The sequence below is a fragment of the Dasypus novemcinctus genome, chromosome 4, assembly GCF_030445035.2.
Source record: "Dasypus novemcinctus isolate mDasNov1 chromosome 4, mDasNov1.1.hap2, whole genome shotgun sequence".
NCBI lineage: Eukaryota > Metazoa > Chordata > Mammalia > Cingulata > Dasypodidae > Dasypus > Dasypus novemcinctus.
In genome coordinates, this window is record NC_080676.1 from 10,718,950 (window position 1) to 10,739,940 (window position 20,991).

The 20,991-nt window shown below is 38.5% G+C and overlaps 1 protein-coding gene across 2 annotated transcripts in view; it reads right to left on the reverse strand.

The window, feature by feature from the left end:
• GK5 (glycerol kinase 5) overlaps nt 1-20,991 on the reverse strand; it is a 78,074-nt gene that overhangs the window by 43,510 nt on the left and 13,573 nt on the right. Inside the window, exons 2-5 of one of the 2 annotated variants that reach the window (XM_004459230.4) lie at nt 18,040-18,133; nt 16,233-16,308; nt 8,662-8,755; nt 6,950-7,081 (exon numbers count right to left, since the gene is read on the reverse strand). In XM_004459230.4, the coding sequence (XP_004459287.1) occupies nt 6,950-7,081; nt 8,662-8,755; nt 16,233-16,308; nt 18,040-18,133 (396 nt within the window). The remainder of the gene's footprint in view (nt 1-6,949; nt 7,082-8,661; nt 8,756-16,232; nt 16,309-18,039; nt 18,134-20,991) is intronic. The other variant, XM_023588984.3, reaches the window with a different exon arrangement.

The following is a 20,991-nucleotide window of genomic DNA, read 5'->3' on the forward strand; positions in this document are numbered from 1 at the left end:
ACAAAAGTGTCAAAATCTCTTTAAAATAGCTAGTAGAAATGCTTCTTAGGATGTCAGTCACAGGCTGGAAAACAATTTCCTGAAGCACACTTCGTCAATTCTCCAACTCCTATTTGTCTCCTTTAAGACCAGCATTTCCCGGCTTTGTCCAACTCCACGCCCCTCCTTGCACTCCTCCACGCAAGCCTGCAGGCAGCCCTCCACGGCCACCTCCCCTCCCACGGCCATTATCTCACAGCCGAGCTACTCCCCCCAACTCAGCCCTAAGCTCCAAAGAGCAGGCACCGGACTGCATTCGTGTTTATAGCCCAGCACCTAGGAGGGCTCCTGGCACATAGCAGATGTTCAAAAAAGGGCTTGCTAAATAAGTAACTAAACTAAAAAGAACAGCAAATGAAAACATTTAAAGATGAATTACATTTTAGTAATAGAAAGGATCAATAAGATGAAAGGAAATGTCATGAATCCCAAAGAGGTCATTTTCAGATCATCTATTTATAGAATCCAGTCAAGAGTTAGCCTATGGAAATGTGGAGTGCTTTCTAAGTAATATTACTATATTGCTAACTCTTCTTAAATTAAAAACTTTTAATCTAAAATTTATTCCAGATGCAACATTTTTTAAAATAGTTAAAGGCTTATCTATATTGCAGTGGGTAGCACAATGCCTGGCACATAGCAAATTCATTAGTTCGTTCAAAAAAAATATTTGAGAGTCAGGCCCTCTAGTAGGTGCAAGAAATCTAGCAAAAAAAACAGAACAAGGTCTCTCCTCTCCTAGAATATAACTCTCATGAGGACAGACAGGTAATAAACAGGAAAGAAACTCATCATCATTTACAGAGCGTGGTAAGTGCTGGGAAGAAAGGAGATGTGTGGAGAACGACGTGATGGTGGTGGTGGCAGGTATCCCATGTCACAGGAAACTTCTCTGAGGAGCTGACATTTAAGCTGAGACCTGAAGGATAAGAATGAGCCAGTCAAGAGGAGGAGAAAAGCAGAGCAGACAGCAAGTGCAAAGATCCAAGGTAAGAATCAGGCCAGTAGGGACAAGAGCCTACTGACCAAATGGGGGGAGAACGGAAGAAGATAAAGTTGGAGAAACAGAAGAACCAAGATTAGATAGACCTTTGGTGGTGAGGTAAAAAGTTTGGATTTTATTATCAGGGTAATGAGAAACCTCAGCAACCATTAGTGCCCATGTTTGTATTAGATATATACATATTTAATTTATTTATATATAAAACTAATACCGTCATCAATTAATCACTAAAGTAGTTACTGGGTACAATTTCAGACCAAAATATCTATAAAACTCAAGCAAAAAAAAAACTCTGAAAACAAAAAAAAGACTACCACAACAAATATTTTTATTAACCTACAATACAAAAATGGGGTAGTTTTCCATATTATTGAAGCAAAAAAGCCATATTTTTTGGTGCAAGTTCTTCCTAAACATTCTTAGAACATCATATTCTCAGATCAACTGAACCATGACCCAAAAACTCAAGCCTAGAAAGCTAAATATCAGATAATTTCCTAAACTGCTCATTTGGCAATAAATATTTTCATCATTGTGCCTGGGATCACATCTCCTCCAGCTTCTGAGAGACTTGCTGCACTGAATGTTCATTCTTTTTCCCATGGCTTTACCCATTTCTACTGGCTTTCCACCAACATCAAGTCTCTCTCACCTTAGGAAGAAAGGTAGACAGATGGCTAGACAGACAGACAAAAGATGGAACAAGACCCCCTGTCAGCCCCACATCTTTCACTCACTACGCTTCTTCTCTTCCACTTCACAACAAAACCTTTGGAAAGATCTGTATGCTTGGCTCCTCAGGCTCCTCCAGTCTTGTTCCTGATCCTAACGGTCAGTGAAATTGCTCATTAACCTTACCAACCTCCTTTTTGCCAAACCCAGTGGGCCCTTTTCGGCTCTTTTTTGATACCTCGCTGGCATTTGATACCGTAATTATTCTCCTTCTGACAACACATGCTTCCTCGGGTTCCATGACACCATCCTCCAGTTTTTCTCCTTCCTCTAAGGCTGCTACTTCTCAGTCTTCCTGGCAAGTTTCTCTTTTTCAGTCCCTTCTTTGGAATATTTCTCAAATTTCTATTCTGGGTCCTTCTCGTTCTCTCATACACTTTTCTGAGGATTTATAAAGCTATTCTCCAAGTCCAACTTCTCTTCTGAGTCACAAAACTATATCCCAATTGTCTACTAGATATTTCCATTGTATTTGACCACAGATGATTCAAACTAAACATTCTCAGACTGAATTTACACTCTTGCCCTTCAAACTTACTCCTTGAGTATAAAACAACTACCCTAGCAAAAACATTTTTACCATCTGTAATCCACCCTCTGCTTGACTTCTACCACATCTAAAGTTCTGTCACTTAACCAACTTAATAAAAAAATACACACATAAAAACATACATACAAAATCTGTTCAACCAAGATTCTGATAGGGATTGTGAGGATCTATAGAACAATTTGGGGGTACTGCCATCTTAACATTAATAAGCCTTCAATCCATTAATACAGGGTATCTTTCCATTTAAGTCTTTAGTTTCTTTAAACATTTTGCTGTTTTCAGAGTATAAGTTTTCACTCCTTTTGTTAAATTTATTCTTGTTTTATTCTTTTTGATACTATTATAAATAGAACTGTTTTATCAATTTCATTTCTGAGTTGAGCATCATAAAAGTATAGAAATACAAGTGATTTTTGTCTATCAGTCTTGTGTCCTGCAACCTTACTGAACTAGTTTATTAATTCTAATAGTTTTTATTTTTTTAAAGATTTATTCATTTATTTCTCTCCCCTTTCCCCCCATCGCGGTTATCTGTTCTCTGTGTCTATTTGCTGCGTTTTCTTTGTCCGCTTGTGTTGTTGTCAGCGGCACAGGAATCTGTGCTTCTTTTTGTTATGTCATCTTGCTGTGTCAGCTCTCCATGTATGTGGTGCCATTCCTGGGCAGGCTGCACTTTCTTTCACGCTGGGCGGCTCTCTTTGCGGGGTGCACTCCTTGCATGTGGGGCTCCCCTACGCAGGGGATACCCTTGCTTGGCAGGGCACTCCTTGCACGCATCAGCACTGCACATGGGTCAGCTCCACATGGGTCAAGGAGGCCCGAGGTTTGAACCGCAGACCTCCCATGTGGTAGATGGATGCCCTAACCACTGGGCCAAGTCCGCTGCCTCTAACAGTTTTTAGTGGATTGCTTAGGATTTTCTATTTACAAGATCATGTCATTTGCAAATAGAGATAGTTTTACTTTTTCTTTTCCAGTCTAGCTGCCTTTTATTTAATTTCCTTGCTTAAAAGTCCTGGCTTAGACTCTCAAGCACAATGTTGAGTAAAAGTAGTGACCAGACATCCTTGTCTTCTTCATGAACACAGGGGAAAACATTCATCATTAAGTCTTTTATCATTAAGTACGACGTTAATGTGGATTTTTCATAAATGCCCATTACTAGGTTGAGGAATTTTCCTTCTATTCCTAGTTTGATGACTGTTTTACCATGAAGGGGTGGTTAGATTTTGTTGAATGCTTTTTCTGTTTACTGATATGATCCTGTGGTTTTTGTGTCCCTGTTCTGTTAATATGCTTCAATACATTAATTAATTTTCAGATGTTAAATCAACCTTGCCACTCTAGGATAAACTCCATTTGGTCAAGGTGTAAAATCCTTGTGTATGTTGCAGAATTTGGTTTGCTAGTATTTTGTTGGGGATTTTTATCTTCACAAGGGATACTGATCTATAGGTCTCATTTCTTGTAGTATCTTTGGTTTTGGTATCATGGCAACATTGATCTGAAAGAATAAGTTTGGAAAATGTTCCTTCCACTTTTATTTTTTAGAAGAGTTTGGGGAGGATTGTTAATTTTTCTTTAAATGATTGGTAGAATCATTTGGACCTGGGATTTTTCTTTGCGAGAAGTTTTTTTATAACTAATTCAATCTCTTTACTTATTTTAAGTCTATTCAGATTGTCTATTTCTTCTTGTGTCAGTTTTAATAGTTTGTGTCTCTACTCAATAACAACAGAATATATAAACTTCTTTCATTTCATCTAAATTATCTAACTTGTTGGCATACAATGTTCATATATTTCCTTATAATCCTTTTTAGTTCTGAAAGGAGGATAGTAATGTCCCCTCTTTCATTCATGATTTTAGTAATTTGAGACTCCTCTTTTTTTCTTTTTCTTTTTTTGCTTGGTCTAGAAAATATTTTCAAAGCACTACCTTTAGGTTTTATTGATTTTCTCAATTGTTTTTATATTCTCTATTTCATTAATTTCCCATCTAATCTTTATTATTTCTTTCATTCTGCCTGCTTTACAGTTAATTTGCTCATCTTTTTCCAGTGTCTTAAGGTTCAAGATTAGGTTATTGATTTGAAGTCTTTTTCATTTTTTAATATAGTTGCTATATATAATTAAAACTTGCTAAATATTGCCTTCTGACTACTACATTAGCTGCACAACATAAGTTTTGCTATGCTACGTCTTTATTTTCATTCATCTCAAAGTATTTTCTAATTCTCTTGGAAGTTTTTCTTTGACACACTGGTTATTTAGGAGCATGTTGTTTAATTTCCACATATTTGTAAAGTTTCCAAAGTTTTTTCCATTACTTCTTTCTAATTTCATTCCATCATAGTCAGAGAACATATTCTGTATATTTTAAGTCCTTCTAAATGTATTGAGACATGTTTTATGGCCTAGCATTTGGTCTACCCTGGATGATGTTCTGTGTGCACATGAGAAGACTGTATAATCTGTTGTTACTGAGTGTTTTATAGATGTTTGTTAGGTCTAGTTGGTTTTTTAGTGTTGTTCAAGTGTTCTATTTCTTTGTTGATCTTGTGTTGAGTTGTTCTATCTATTATTGAAAGTACATACTGAAATCTCCTACTGTTATTTTTGAATTATCTATTTCTCCCTTCAATTCTGTAAATTTTGGTTTAGGCATTTTGGGGTTCAGTTGTTAGGGGTATATATGTTTATACTTGCTATATAATCTTGATGGGTTAGCCCTTTTATCATTATAAAATCATCCTCTTTAACTCTACTAACTTTTTTTGTTTTAAATTCTATTTTTCTCATATCATTATAGCACTCCAACTTCCTTGTGGTTGCCGTTTGTATGATATAGCTCTTTTCCATCTTATTTTCAACCTATTTTTATTTTTAGATTTAAAGTGTGTCTCCTATAGATGGCATAGAGTCACACTTTGTTCATTCATTCAGCCTAAAATCACAATGAGATATTTATCTGAACAGCAAAAATTAAAAGACTTATAATATCATTTTTGATGACAAATGAAATAAAAAGCACTCTTATTCACTGATGGTAGGTGTGTAAATTGCCATAACCCCTTTGGACACTGTTTGACAGTATCCACTTAAAGTGAAAGTATGCATAAATTTCATGTCCTAAAAATTCCATTCCTAGATATATAGAGATGCATGTCCAGGTACACCACAAGACATCAGTACTGATGTAAGTAAAAAACTGGAAATAAACTAAATGTACACAAACAATTGATAAGACATGGTAAAATCATATAATTGAACACTTAGCAATGAAAACATAAACCAATTTACATGGGTATATTTCACTAACATTATGTTGGGCATAAAGGCTTTAGAGACACAAACGAATATATACTGTATGGTTCCATTTACATAAAGTTCAAAAATATTCAGGCAAAATGAAACTATAGTGTTGAGGAAGAAAGACATAAATTTTAAGTATATAAAGAAAAGGAAAAATGTAATTATCATAAACATTAGCAGAGGGTACTAAATGGAGGCCACTGGAGATGGAGACAAGTGTTCTAGTTCCTGATTCAAGTGGTGTGGTACAGATATTTACTTTATGATATATCACTAGGTAGTATATTTTTGTTTCATTCTTTTTTCTATGTGTGTGTTATGACACAATAAAAAAGCTTTAAGAAAATGAATTTTAAAAGATGCCATGCTTTCCATCCAAATACCTGGTGGGCACTTAATTTTCTCTAACATTACAATCACATTACAATCTTAATATAAACGTAATTTGTGAAAAGAAATACATAAAGGTGGGGGATGGAGGAGTACAGCAACATAGTTTGTATATACTGTTGAAGTTAAGTTGGTATCAAAGTAAATGAGATTGTTATAGATTTAGGATGTTAAATTTAAGCTCATAGTAACTACAAAGAAATACTGGTGAATATACGAGTTTATAGACACAGAAATTAGAATACAGGTCACCAGGAGCAGATGGGAAAGTTTCAGTAATGGATGGTGGTGAGAATAGTACTGCAATATTGGTGAATGTGATTAATCTAATGGTATGCCTGGGAATGGTTGATATGGAAAAGTTTAGCTGTATATATGCTCCCACGATTTGAAAAAAAAAAGGAACTGATAGAGAGACAATGATAAACAAAATACATAATCCTGAATGGGATATAGCAAGGGAAGAGAAAAGGCTCAAAGGGATATATTTTGGGGACATATAAAAAAAATTGGAATATAGAGTATAAGCTTCATACCAATGTTAACTTTCTCGGATTTTATAATTGCACTTAAGGCGGTCACATAAGTGAATATCCTTGTTCCCAGGAAATGTACATGGCAGTATTAAGGGTTCAAGGAGCATGATGTATATAACCTACACATGTTCAGAAAAATGGATGATAAATAAACAGGCAGACAGACAGAATGATAGAGCAAAATGTTGAAATTGGTGGGTATCTGGGGTGTAGGGTTATGTTTGAGTTGTCTGTATGGGGGTCATATTAATTTTCTAATTGTCTTGTAAGTTTGAAAGCAGTTCAAAATAAAATGTTAAAAAAATAAAAATTACTATCTTTATTCCTAGAATTTTTTCTTTCCCATAGTCTTTATCTTGTTTCCACGTGCATAATCTTTTCTTACCTCAATCAGGTTCTGTAAAACCCAGGCCAATCTCAAAGAAAGATGCTGGGTTGTAAAAGTCAACAGACTGGCTGTTAGCAGTCGTTTACTTCTAGTAAAAAAATGAAGCACTCGGCAGGAACTGTGTATTAGCTATTAAGAAAAGATATTTTAGAAAAATACATTTAATGGTGTTTATCATTTCTATATTAACTCCATATACATGCAAACAAATCCAATAACAAAAAAACAGTTATTTAACTACTGCAGCAGGTTGAATGGTAGCCATTCATCACCATGTGGTACAGGCACCCTAGCTGAGAAGTCACTTAACTGTGAAGTATTAAAATAATAACTGTCAAGTATTTAAATAATCAGTATGCAATACTGACTATAACATAAAATGTCCCAATGTCCACATAGAAGAGGTGGCATTGGATTGGGAAAAGTGGACATGGTGGACGATGGGTATGGGGAAAGGCAGGAAGAGATGAGAGGTGGAGGCGTCTTTGGGACATGGAGCTGCCCTGGATGGTGCTTCAGGGGCAATCACTGGACATTGTAAATCCTCACAGGGCCCACTGGATGGAATGGAGGAGAGTATGGGCCATGATGTGGACCATTGTCTATGAGGTGCAGAGGTGCCCAAAGATGTACTTACCAAATCCAATGGATGTGTCATGATGATGGGAACGAGTGTTGTTGGGGGGGGGAGAGAGGGAGTGGGGGGTGGGGTTGAATGGGACCTCACATATATATTTTTAATGTAATATTATTACAAAGTCAATAAAAAAAAATAGATAATATAAAAAAAAAAAAACATAAAATGTTGCTGGAAAATTCTCTTACCCTTTGACTCAAGAATTTCACTCTAAGGCATGAAGGACATTTGAGGGAAATAATTCAACAAAAGCAGGAGCAGCTAATGACAGTGGCATTGCTGTGACTGCCGTCATCATCACCGCCATTGATTGACAGCTTGCTATGTGCTGGGCATCATGTTATGAGTTTGCAGCAGTCTGCTGGTTATCTATCTCAATATCCACTCTCCCTTTCTTTGCATAACAGAACCCTGATTTTTAACTGCACACACACTCTCACCAGATATAAAACTACATTTCCCAGCCTCCCTTAAACCTAGTGTGGCCACAAGACCATCAATGAAATGTAAGCAGAAGAGTGTGTGCGGCACCTCCAGGACAGCTCCTTAAAAGGCACGGCATTTGCTCTTCCTCGTATCCTCTGTCTTGGACCCAGAAATATGTCCATGATGAATGGAGCCATACTGGACCATGAGGACAAAGGTTACAACCGAGGAACGGTGAGCTGGAAGAAGCCTGGGCCCTTTAGGACTTCATGGCACACGCAGGTGGCCCTTTCTGGATTTTGAGAGGAGCAAATAAGCTCTTGTATGCCTGAGCCACCAGCATTGGGTCTCTGTTAAAGGTAGTCACAGCTAATCCTTAACTGATACAGAGATCACACACATTGTCTCATTTCGACCTCACAAAAACCCCATGAAGCAGAGAGTTTCTCCCACTTTGGAAATGGGACAGTAGTTAAGTACTTAAGTTTACCACATATGCTTTTAGGTGACTATTATTTAATTACACTGGTGTAAGAAGTGTGTATATGTGTATGTGTATTCTCTTCCTAATGTCCTAAAAACAAGATAGGTAAGAAATTATACAATTAAAACCAGTAATACACAAATTACAGAAGAAAAAGATTACCTTCATTGTAAGAGAACTGTTCCAATATTTTACAAGTTCAGCAGCTCTTAGGTCTTGCCAACTTATGAAGTTGTGAAAATGATTACCTGTTTTCCTAAGGAAGATGGAAACAGTATTTTTTGAGATTCAATATAAATTGGAGATTATGTATAATGATCTCTCACAAGAGAAAACAACAGTTAAGGCCAAACTATCCTTTCAAAATATGATTTAATTAGATGGAGTTTTCTGAATGATTTCTTCTCTTTGATTTTATAAATTGAAGAGAGTTCATAACAATTATGATATGATATATAATAGGAAATTTTAGATCATATTCTATCCAAATTATTATTCCTTTTGAAATACTACAATGTGTACACATCCCAAAACAAAACAAAATTAATAAAAAGGCCTCTTAAAAGCTTGCTCTGGGGAAACGGACTTTGGCCCAGTGGTTAGGGCGTCCGTCTACCATATGGGAGGTCCGCGGTTCAAACCCCGGGCCTCCTTAACCCGTGTGGAGCTGGCCATGGGCAGCGCTGATGCGCACAAGGAGTGCCATGCCACGCAAGGGTGTCCCCCGCGTGGGGGAGCCCCACGCGCAAGGAGTGCGCCCGTGAGGAGAGCCGCCCAGCGTGAAAAGAAAGAGCAGCCTGCCCAGGAATGGCGCCGCCCACACTTCCCGTGCTGCTGACGACAAAAGAAGCGGACAAAGAAACGAGACGCAGCAAATAGACACCAAGAACAGACAACCAGGGGAGGGGGGGAAATTAAATAAATAAATAAATCTTAAAAAAAAAAAAAAATAGAAACATTTAAAAAAAAAGCTTGCTCTGTACTTCATGTTTTTTTTTAAGTAGTTTTTTTGTTTTTGTTTTTTTAAGATTTATTTTATTTTATTCCCCCCCTCCCCCAGCCCAGTTGTCTGTTCTCTGTGTCTATTTGCTGCATGTTCTTTGTCTGCTTCTGTTGTTGTCAGTGGCATGGGAATCTGTGTTTCTCTTTGTTGCGTCATCTTGCTGCGTCAGCTCTCCATGTGTGCAGTGCCATTCCTGGGCAGGCTGCACTTCCTTTTGCGCTGGGCAGCTCCCCCCACGGGGCACACTCCTTGTGCATGGGGCTCCCCTACGCGGGGGACACCCCTCCATGGCAGGGCACTCCTTGCACGCATCAGCACTGCACATGGGCCAGCTCCACACGGGTCAAGGAGGCCCGGGGTTTGAACCGCGGACCTCCCATGTGGTAGACAGACGCCCTAACCACTGCGCCAAGTCCACTTCCCTGTACTTGGTGTTTGATAACATAAATATACATGAAATTTGCCATTTTAACCATTTTTATGCATACAGTGTTGTGCTACCATAATCACCATCCATTACCGTAACATTTTCATCACCCAAAATAGAAGTACACATCAAGCATTAACTCCCCATTCCTCTGTCTGTAGCATCCCTTGGGTAACCTCTACCTGACTTTTTGTCTCTATGAATTTCCATATTCTAGATATTTCATATAAATAGAATCATACCATAATTGTCCTGTTCTGTCTGGCTTATTTCACTTGGCATGTTTTCAAGGTTCATCCTTATTGTAGCATGTATCAGAATGTAATTCCTTTTTATGGTTGACTAATATTCTATTTTATTTATAAACCACATTTTGTTTACCCTTTATCTGTTGATGGACACTTGGGCTATTTCCACCTTTTGGCTATCATGAATAATGCTGCTACAAATGTTGGTTATCTGTCTGAGTCCCTGCTTTTAATACCTTGAGCTATATACCTGGAAGGGGAATTGCCAGATCATCTAGTAATTCTATGTTTAATCTTTTGAGGGAAGGTCAAACTTTTTTTACAGTGGCTGCACCATTTTACATTCCCAGCAACAATGCATAGGAGTTTTCTCTACACACGGTGGGTGTAAAGTGGTATCTCAGTACAGTGTTGACTTGCAATAGAGAAATGTCTATTCAAGTCCCTTGCCCTCTATACTCTTTTTTCATTATTATTTTTATAACAGCTTTCTTGACATATAATACACATATCATACAATTCAACTAAAGTGTGCAGCTCAATGAACTTAAGTATGTTAGTATATTCTAGAGCTGGGTAACAATAACCACTTCTATATACTTTTTTTAAGATTTATTTTATTTATTTATTCCTCTCCTCCGTTGTTGTTTTGTGCTCACTGTCTGCTCTCTGTGTTCATTCGCTGTGTGCTATGTCTGCTTGTCTTCTCTTTAGGAGGCACCAGGAACTGAACCCGGGACCTTCCTTGTGGTAGGCAGAAGCTCAGTCACTTGAACCACATCTACTTCCGTCTATACACTTTTTTGAAAAAAGAGATTTATTTATTTATTTCTCTCCCCTCCCGCCCCCAGTTGTCTGTTCTCTGTGTCTATTTGCTGTGTCATCGTCTTTGTCCGCTTCTGTTGTTGTCAGCGGCATGGGAATCTGTTTCTTTTTGTTGTGTCATCTTGTTGTTTCAGCTCTCCATGTGTGCGGCACCGTTCCTGGGCAGGCTGCACTTTCTTTCGCGCTGGGCGGCTCTCCTTATGGGGTGCACTCCTTGTGCGTGGGGCTCCCCTACGCGGGGGACACCCCTGCATGGCAGGGCACTCCTTGCGCGCATCAACACTGCACGTGGGCCAGCTCCACACAGGTCAAGGAGGCCCAGGGTTTGAACCGCGGACCTCCCATGTGGTAGACGGACGCCCTAACCACTGGGCCAAGTCCGCCGCCCTTAATAGCTTTTAAGGGTTTCCCACTGTGTCTAAGATGCAACCTCCTTATTACAACAAATGGCCTTTCCTGTTCTGGGACCTGTCTTTCTCTTGAGGGTCATCTCATTCACTCCAAGATTTGACCAGGCACCACTGCAGCTGCTAAGTACCCAGTGAGACCAAGACAAAAATCTCAGCATTCGTGGAGCTGCTTACTTCTATGGGAAATATACAATAAATAAGTGGATAAAAATTGTAGACCGTGTAACTGCTATGATGAAACTAAAATGATAAGGTGATAGGGAAATACAACAGCCAGGACGGTTTTCTTAAAAGTGATCTTGGAGGGAAAGTCTGAATGATGAGAAAAAGGCAATCCTGCAGATCTCAGCTAAAAAAGCTCCAGCGGAGGGAAGGGTAAAATGAACAGCCTGAAAGCAGGAACCAGTGTGGAGTGTTCGAGAAGCAGGGAGCAGGCCAGAGGGGCTGCAGCACAGAAAGCAGGAGGTGATGAGCGGCGAGGTCGGAGGTCGGGCAGAAGCCTGCGCACGTGGGCTTCAAGCCTTTCCTGTATCACCCCTTGAATTCCAAAGTACTTTCAGGCATCAGACTTCCTGGTCTTTGCCAAAGATTTGCTCGTATCAAGTAGGAAACTCCTATTTATCCTTCAAGCTCAGTCTCCCTCCTCTAACTGCTTCATCGCCAGGTATGGAACTACCACAGAGCAGCAGTCCATCAGGCTGCAGCCTTCTTCTAAGCACACATCTGAGGCTACCGCTGGACTGCGAGCGTCCTGAGGGCACAGTCTATTCACTTGTAGTCTCACCACCTAGGCCAGATTCCAAAGAGATAGTTGATAAATGAGAAATGCTTCCTACCAACAAGGACTATCAGATTGTGCTTGATAGAAATGAAATCTATTGATAAATCCTTCTTTAGAACCTCTCTACCACAGCTCTTATACATTTAAACCTGATTTTCAATCATTGATTCAGCAAATATTTATAATATTTATAAAGCAATTCAGGCCAGTAGCCTGGGACAGAGCTGTGAACTGAGGGACATGGCATCTGTGCTCCTATAAATCTAACTTTTATCAGGGAAGTCATACAAACAACCATTTCATCGATTGCTTAATTACAACAAGAATAAGTCCTATGAAGTAGAAATACAGAATGCCATGAGTGTATTTAACAGGGAGACACTGCACAGTCTGTGGGGCCAAGGAAGGCTTCTTTGAGAATCACACTGGAATTGAGTTCTGAAGTATGAGATGGAATGAACAAGGAGGTAGATCATTTCTGACAAAATGTACTATACAGGCCATAGTCCTATGGCAGGAAAAACCATGATGTGTTAGAGGAACTGAAAGTGTGGCTATTAAGAGAAGAGGAGGGGATGATCACAAGATGAAAATGGCATCATTAATTCGTAATATGATAGAAGGCAATCTGGAATGCTACTCGTAGAGTAGCATATATTCCAATATTCACACAGCATAATTTATATTTATTTTATCTCTATCAACAATAGAATGAGAAGTGGGGAGAGAGCATGTAAGTAATAGTATAATTGAATTGTCTTGAACTTCTCCAGCACTATATACCACTCTTTGCTTCTTAATACATTTCATGTTATAAGTAATTTTAGGACCATTAATGTAAGTAGCAAATACCACAATAAAAGATAAATTTGTTGCTGTAGAAACACAAAGTAATTTATATACTATATTAGGAAATGGTAAACTCCTCGTGGGCTAGACCTCTTATTCCTCTTTAGTCAGTTCAGCAACCAGCACAGGGCCTTGCTCCCTCTAAGTCCTCCAACAGTTACTGAGTGAATCCCAGTTCACAGTACCCGTGACTCATAGTTTATTTATGCTGGTAATTGGCACACGCCCTGATCTGAAGTTAGCTGGCAGAAGCCAACTCCCTGAGAGACTCAGTGACTGAAGAAACAAAACAGCTCATGATATTTAGAACAAAAAAGAACTGAAAACAACCAACTTGGAGGAGATACCATTAAGAGATATTCTGGAAACCAGGTTAAATGTACCACTGGAAAAAAAAAAATTAACCTGAAGAATCTGAAGAAAACTGAAGGGCTGAAAACAGTTAAATACAAACAGAGTTTTCTGATGGGGGGGTGGGGAGGAGGAGACATACAAAAAGAAAGTCCAACATTGTGGACTTCCTGACAGCAGCTATACAGGAAATCATGCTCGTATGGCCATGGTGACAGAAAAGCACCATGGACACAGGGAAAAAACACAAGCTGGCAAGAGGACGTGCTGGCTGGGACTAGAACGAACAATACACTGGCCCACAAGGTCCAGTCCATCTCTCTCTCTCTCAAAAATGAGCAAGAACTGCTGTGTCCTGGCTCAGGCTGTGCCCTCCTGTGTGGTGTCTCAGCTGTTTGCAGGGCACCTCTGCCAGCATCACACACCACAACGGCTCACTGGGGCGCAGTGGGCAGAATAAGGCTGCATGATTTGAAGGTAAAAGAAGCACGAAGGCGTCTATGCTTTTTTTCTGAAAATATCCAGTACTTCCGTCTCTACGAAGAAAGAGTGATTTCAAAACTCATGAAAGAATACAAACATTTCAAAAAAAGCAAAAAAAGAATAACCAAGAGAATAAACTCACAATTTTTTTTTAGGAGTAGGAAGGTATCTTTTTCTTCCTTTAATATACCACCACCAACAGGAAGGAAGTGAACTGTCTTGGAACCTGACATGTCTATTTCTCCTATACATCAGGTATAGCCTAGGACTATAACTTTGCTTCCTAATAACATGACCTTCTTGTAATGAGTGATACTGGGGTAGTTAGCAAAATTCTGATGGAAGCAATCTCTGTGGCCAATGACCTCATCTCCAAGTCTAAGCAAATGTGATACTTCCCATTAGTTTCTTTCCTAAGAACCCTCTCTTGCCTCCAATTCCATTCCATCCAATTCCCAGACTCACTACAGTCCTCCTTTGCCAATTCTTTTCCTCCCTAATTCCCTTTAATCTGTGAGAAAACAAAACAAAACAAGCACAGTTGAGTCTTCAGACTTCTCCTCTTCTCTCCACATAATCTCTACCACAGAACACACCTTTTCCAGACTTCATTTAAGCCAGTGTTTTCAACTGGGAGTAATTTTACACTGTCTGTAGTTCTGGTCGTCACAACCGGGAGACTGCTACTGACATCTAGTGGGGAGAGGCTGGGGATGCAGCCAAACAGTAGGGCAGCCCCCAACAACAAAAATTATTTGACCCAAATGTCAATTTTTAGAAACCTCGATATATGCAGAAGACTTCACTCATTCCTTCATCTGAATTCACCCTACGTTACCTATTTGAGACCTGCTGTGCCTAAAGCACTGGCGCTAGAAGACGACGGCATGCAGGTGCAGGCATCCATCGGAGCTGCACTACGCCTTGAAAGAGTACTGTGTTGAGGTGATAAGCCACTCCCCGTGCTTCGGTCCAGACTGCGCAGCGCTACAATAACTTCTGGGGTGTCTCTATACTCACATGCCCCAAATCAAACACTCCACCATCTTCACTTCTTACCCTCGCCAATCCTCAGCTTGCCCCGCCTACCCCACACCCAAGCAGGTCCTCCTCTTATGCTTTCTATAAATACCGCCTAATTTCAATTTCTTCCTCTTGTCTAATACTATAAAGGCCAAGTCTTTGTGAACTGATCCTGATCATATTTCTCAGATTCATTCTCTGCTCCTCCACCCATCACTTTTCTTCCTCACAGTCCCAAACTCAAGATTATGCTTTATAACAAAGATACATTTTACTGTTGTTTTTAAGACCTAGAGTCAAAAAAGTGATTTGAAATCTTGGCTCTTTTTACTAACTAACGGATCTTGAGCAACTTACTCATTTCTCTGAGCCTCAGTTTCTTCCTGTGTTGAAAGAGACATAATTTGGGGTGATGGAAAAATTTTGGTAATGGATGGTGGTGATGATAGCATAAAATATTGTGAATTAATTAACACCACTAAATTGTATATTTAACAACAGGTAAAATAGGAAATTTTAAGTTGTATTTATGTTACCAGAATAAAAACTAAAAAAACCAAAAAACTCATAGAACTATACAATACAAACAGGAAAACCTAAAGTACTCTATGTACTACAGTTCATAATATAACTATATTATTTTATCAACTGTAATAAAAGTATACCACACTAATACAAAGTGTTATTAATAAGGAAAACTGGATGTGAGGTGAGTTCTATGGGAACTCTGTACCTTCTCCATGAATTTTCTGTAAACCTACAACTTCTCTAACAAGAACGACAACAAAAGCAAAACATACCTAATAGACTTGTTAAAAGGATAACAGAACATAGCACTGTATCTAGAGTGTGACAGGTATTCAATATATAGTAGTTATGATATAATTGTGTTTAATCTATATATACTTCATATGCTCAGACACTCAAATATTTAATTTGGAGTAGACTGAAAATACAAACCATAACAATGGTATTGTGTTTCTGTGATTTGTTAGGTTCCCCGTGATTCTTTTTACGTATTAAGCTAACCTTTTAGATTATCAATCCATGCACATCTGAAAGCTAACTTGCCCTTAAAAGAAAGGTGTGGAAAAGTTTAATGATAGCACACTCTTTCTATTATGATTATTTTTAAATAAGTCAAGTTCAGATTACATGCAGGGTACATATTTTAATTTTAATAAGTCCAAAAGTTGGCCCGCTGTCATCCCTGATAATTAAGCACAACTCTTCGCAATTCACAAATTTGGAACTCCCTGAATAAGTTTCATAGCAGTGAATGCACTGAGGCATGAACTCAGCAACAGGAGTGCCTACCACACAATGTACTTACTTGTTCCATGTAATAAAAGTTGCTCGCTGTGTTGAGATCCCAAGACCAACAATCTGATTCATCTCTATTCCTGCAGCTGAAAGCAAACATATATGAAACACATGTTTAAAAGCCAGTAGAGTTGATTTGTATCTTTTTTAACAACAACATTACAGTATGGAAATCATTCAATATAATTTTTAAGAAAAATGCCAGGATTAAAACATTTTAATAAAATAATTGGAGATAGTTAAGTAAAAGATCACTAAAATTATGTAGTATTTTTCACTTAAAAATTCTAATAAAAAGCCTTTTTACTTGAAATGTTAGAAAAAGCCAAGACTAAAAACAAGTCAGACTGCATTTTCTTCTTGATGATACTAAGAGACTGTATCTTAATTTAAGCAATTAACAGTCATAGTAGAAGCTGGCTGACAGCAATAAAGGACAATCTCCAGGGAAAGTAGTATAATAATCGACACTGAGGTCTTATTTTCCACACCAACTGATGCTAGGATGCAAGTTAACACATATATTTTGTCTCAATTTCTTACAGTCAACAAATGAGTGCTTCATTTGATATTCTTTAAAAAACAAATTTCTCCCATTGGGGAGATGTGTGACAACTTCAACTTGAGCACAGAAGACATATCAGCACCCATACAGTTCCCCTTCTAAAATTGTTTAATTTGAATCTAATCATGAGGAAACGATCAGACAACCCCAAACAGTGGGCAGTCTATTGAACTGGCCTGTACTTCTCAAAAATGTCACTGTCATAAAGAACATTTTCTAGATAAAAGGAGACTAAACAGACTGACAGTGAAATGCAATGCTTTCTCTCTTATTAGACTCTGGACTGAAGAGGAAAAAAAATCGTTATTAATGACATTGAGTCAAGTAGGGAACACTGAAGGCTGACTCTTAGAAAGCAGTGTTGTATTAATGTTAAATTTCCTGAGGGTGACAATTGCATTGTGATTAGGAGACCACCCCCTTTTCTTTGGAGATTATGAAGTATTTAAGTATGACGAGTTATTATGTCTATAACTAATCCTTAAATGACTCAGGGGGAAAAAGGTAGTTTATAGAGGATGGTAAAGCAGACATGGTAAAATATGTTTTACAACTAGGAGAAGGGTATAAATAAAGTGTCCACTGTACTATCCTTGCTACTTTTTTGGTATAGATTTTGAAACATTTCAAACCAAAAAGGTGAGAAAGAGAAGCAATTCAGCCAAGAAAACTAAGTAAAATTCCTTTTAGAATTTACATTTTGCCATGTTCTTAAGATGGATTTTAAAACTTCTTTAAAGAGCTAGGATTTGGGTCATGGCTGTAGTCAGGACAGCACTTTGCATCAAATACCCACATAGCAAAAAAGCAAAGCAAACAGAAGGAAAAAAAACAAAAAGAACAACAAACAAAAAAACCCTTATTTGACCTTGAAGGTAACTGCTATAAACTCCTGAGAGACTTGCGTGTTGCTGTAACTGTTTATAGTCCTCTGGTATTTTGTACACAATAGGAGATCAAACAGTGCTAGCTAGAAGCTGGAATGATGCTGAAACAAAGGGCGCTGAACCCTGACATTGCAGCTGAAAAGGACTTCAGGCAGGGGACACAGGTGCTGTTACCTAAGCCTTGACATATTGGCTCACCGTGAACCACAGGGTTCCCCTGAAAAAAGCTGGGGAACTATGACCCCAGTAAAATACTGTATATATAATCATAACTTTAAAAAAAACACAAAATACTACAGAAGCCCAAGAACACTCTTACTACAAACAAAATATGCCTTAGGGATTATTTTTTTAAGTCCATTTACCTTTGACAGCTTCTTTTATTACAGCAACAAACTGAACCCAGAGAACATCAGGATCAATTTCAACCCAGCCAATTTGAGGGTAAAGACTTTCTATCTATTTGGGAAAAGAGATTTAGTAAAAACAATATTAGGTCAAGTCAATAGTAACTGGGCCTTAAGACTGCTTAAAATAATTAACAACATGATTTTATTTATATGAAAAAAATTCTACTATTAAAATTGAAAAAGAAATACATAAATACATAAATGAAAAGACTATGCAACTAAGAGTCGTTATGTTTAGTTCACGGTTTTTCAGATCATCTTCGCTTTCTTCCTTTTGTATCTTTATTTCCCATGTTTTCTACATGGAAGGCACGTTGTCTTATAATGAGGAAAAAGTCAGACTTTAAAACAATTAAAAATAAAGAATAAAAGATCAAGTTCCAGTTCAGGCTAAGATGGAGCAAGCACACTCCCATCAAACCCCTCCTACTGTATGCAGGTATAAAACCTGAACAGAACACATGGAACAGCTACTTGACGACTTTAAAGAGTAAAGAGCAGCAGGTAGATTAGAAGAGGAGATGAGAATTCGCAAACCACCAAACTGGCTGTGATTTCCCATTATCCTTCTGGTATCTCCTCTTCCCCTGGCGAGGGCTCAAGGCAGCAGGAAAACTGGAAGTAGGTACCAGGGCATAGAGAAAGCTCCAGAGGTTCTTTTGCTTTGTCTCAAGGAACAGAAAAAGGAATTTCTATCATTCAGGGGGCACCGGGGTAATTCCTCATTTTTCCTTTTCTTGTTCTCCTTCTCTCCATACCTCCAGCCCTCCCATGGCAGTGGCAACAGCAGTAACAGTGGCATCAGAGGGGACCACAAGCACCTAACACACTGAGGAAGGGAAACCTCTCCATCTGGAGGAGCTGTGGTCCTAAAAGGGAGAGGTAAAACCCTAATGCTTTTTTTCCCTCCCTCTCTGAGTTCCTGCTGCCTATGGCATATTTACAGGATGTGCATGGCAGGATGGGATAATGAAAACCACAGCTTTTCAGCCAGAACCAAACAGGAGAGGCTGAGGGAACTGAAAAGTACCAGGGAGAACTCAGTGCTGTAGGAACTTGGGAAAGTGACCTCAGAAAGTTGTATATGGGGAAACGAACTTTGGCCCAGCGGTTAGGGCGTCCGTCTACCACATGGGAGGTCCGCGGTTCAAACCCCGGGCCTCCTTGACCTGTGTGCAGCTGGCCATGCGCAGCGCTGATGCGCGCAAGGAGTGCCCTGCCACACAAGGGTGTCCCCCGCGTGGGGGAGCCCCACGCGCAAGGAGTGCACCCTGTAAGGAGAGCCACCCAGCACGAAAGAAAGTGCAGCCTGCCCAGGAATGGCGCCGCCCACACTTCCTGTGTCGCTGACGACAACAGAAGCAGACAAAGAAACAAAAGCAGACAAAGAAACAAGACGCAACAAATAGACACCAAGAACAGACAACCAGGGGAGGGGGGGAAATTAAATCAATAAATAAATCTTTAAAAAAAAAAAAAAAGAAAGTTGTATATGAGCTCCTAGGCTTACCCTAGGGATAATCCTACACTGATATCCAAGCTGGTAAAACAGAACTAAGGGACAGACTGGGTGGCACACTGGTAGGAAAAATCCAAAGAGCATTGCAAAGATTTTGAAAACAAAACACATGGAAAAGAATCCACAAAAGGCTGGTCAGATTTTGTGGCCTGAACCCACCTCTGTCAATTGGCTGCTAAAAGAAAAGCATCAGCATTCTTCATAGGATTACACAAGGACCAGAGTCTTAAAATATTCAAACATCAGGATACCACCCAAAATTACAAGGTATATGAAGAACCAGGAAAATCTGAACTCACATGGGAAAAAGACAATCGACAGACACTGACACCAAGATGACATGGACATCTGGCAAAGACTTTAAAGTAACTATTATAAAAATGCCCCAAGAAATAAGGGCAAACACTCTTGAAATGATAGGAAGAGAGATAGTCTCAGCAAAGAAATATAAGGCAGAAAGAAAACCAAATTAAAATTTTAGAATTGAAAATACAGTAAGCAAAATAAAAAATTACTGGATGGGCTTAAAAGCAGAATGGAGAAAACAAAAAAGTCAGTAAACTTAGAAGATAGATCAATAGAATAGAAAGAATCTATTCTGCCCAAAAAAGAGAAAAGAGATTAAAAAAAAAAAAAAGCTAACAAAGCCTCAAGGACTAAGGGACAAGAGCAAAGAGTCTAATATCTGTGTAATACATAGTTCCAGAAGAAAAAAGAATTCAATGCAGGAAAAACATTTGAGGTAAAAATGCAAAAACTTCCTAAATTCAGTGAAAGATTTACATATATATATTCAAGAACGTAAAACAAACAAACAAAAAATACCAGGATATAACCAAAGCATTTCATACCCAGACACAATACTCAAAATGCTAAAAACTGAAGACGAAGAGAAAAAATTTGAAAGCAGCTGGATGTATTACATATACAGAAACAATGACACCAATGACTGCAAATATCATTAGAACCATAAAAGCCAGAAGCAAGTGGCTCGAAAATTTCAAGGTGTTAAAAAAAAAAGTCAACCTAGAATTCCATATCAAATTCTCGTATTTTTTGATATATAGATGATTCTAAAAGGTATATGGGAGGGCAAAAGAACTAGAATAGCCAAAACAGTACTGGAAAAGAGTAACGTTGGAGGGATTAGACTATCCAGTTTTAAAATTTACTCTACAGCTACAGTAATCAAAATTGTGGTACTAGTGTAAAAGTAGGCAAAAAATTAATTGAACAGAATAGAGTCCAAAATAGACCTGCACAAATATCATTAATTATAATTAACAAAAGTACAAAGACAATTAAATGAAGAAAAGACAGTCTTTTCAACAAATGGTGTCAGAACAAGTAGACATCTGTGTGCATAAAAAATGAACCTAAACCTAAAC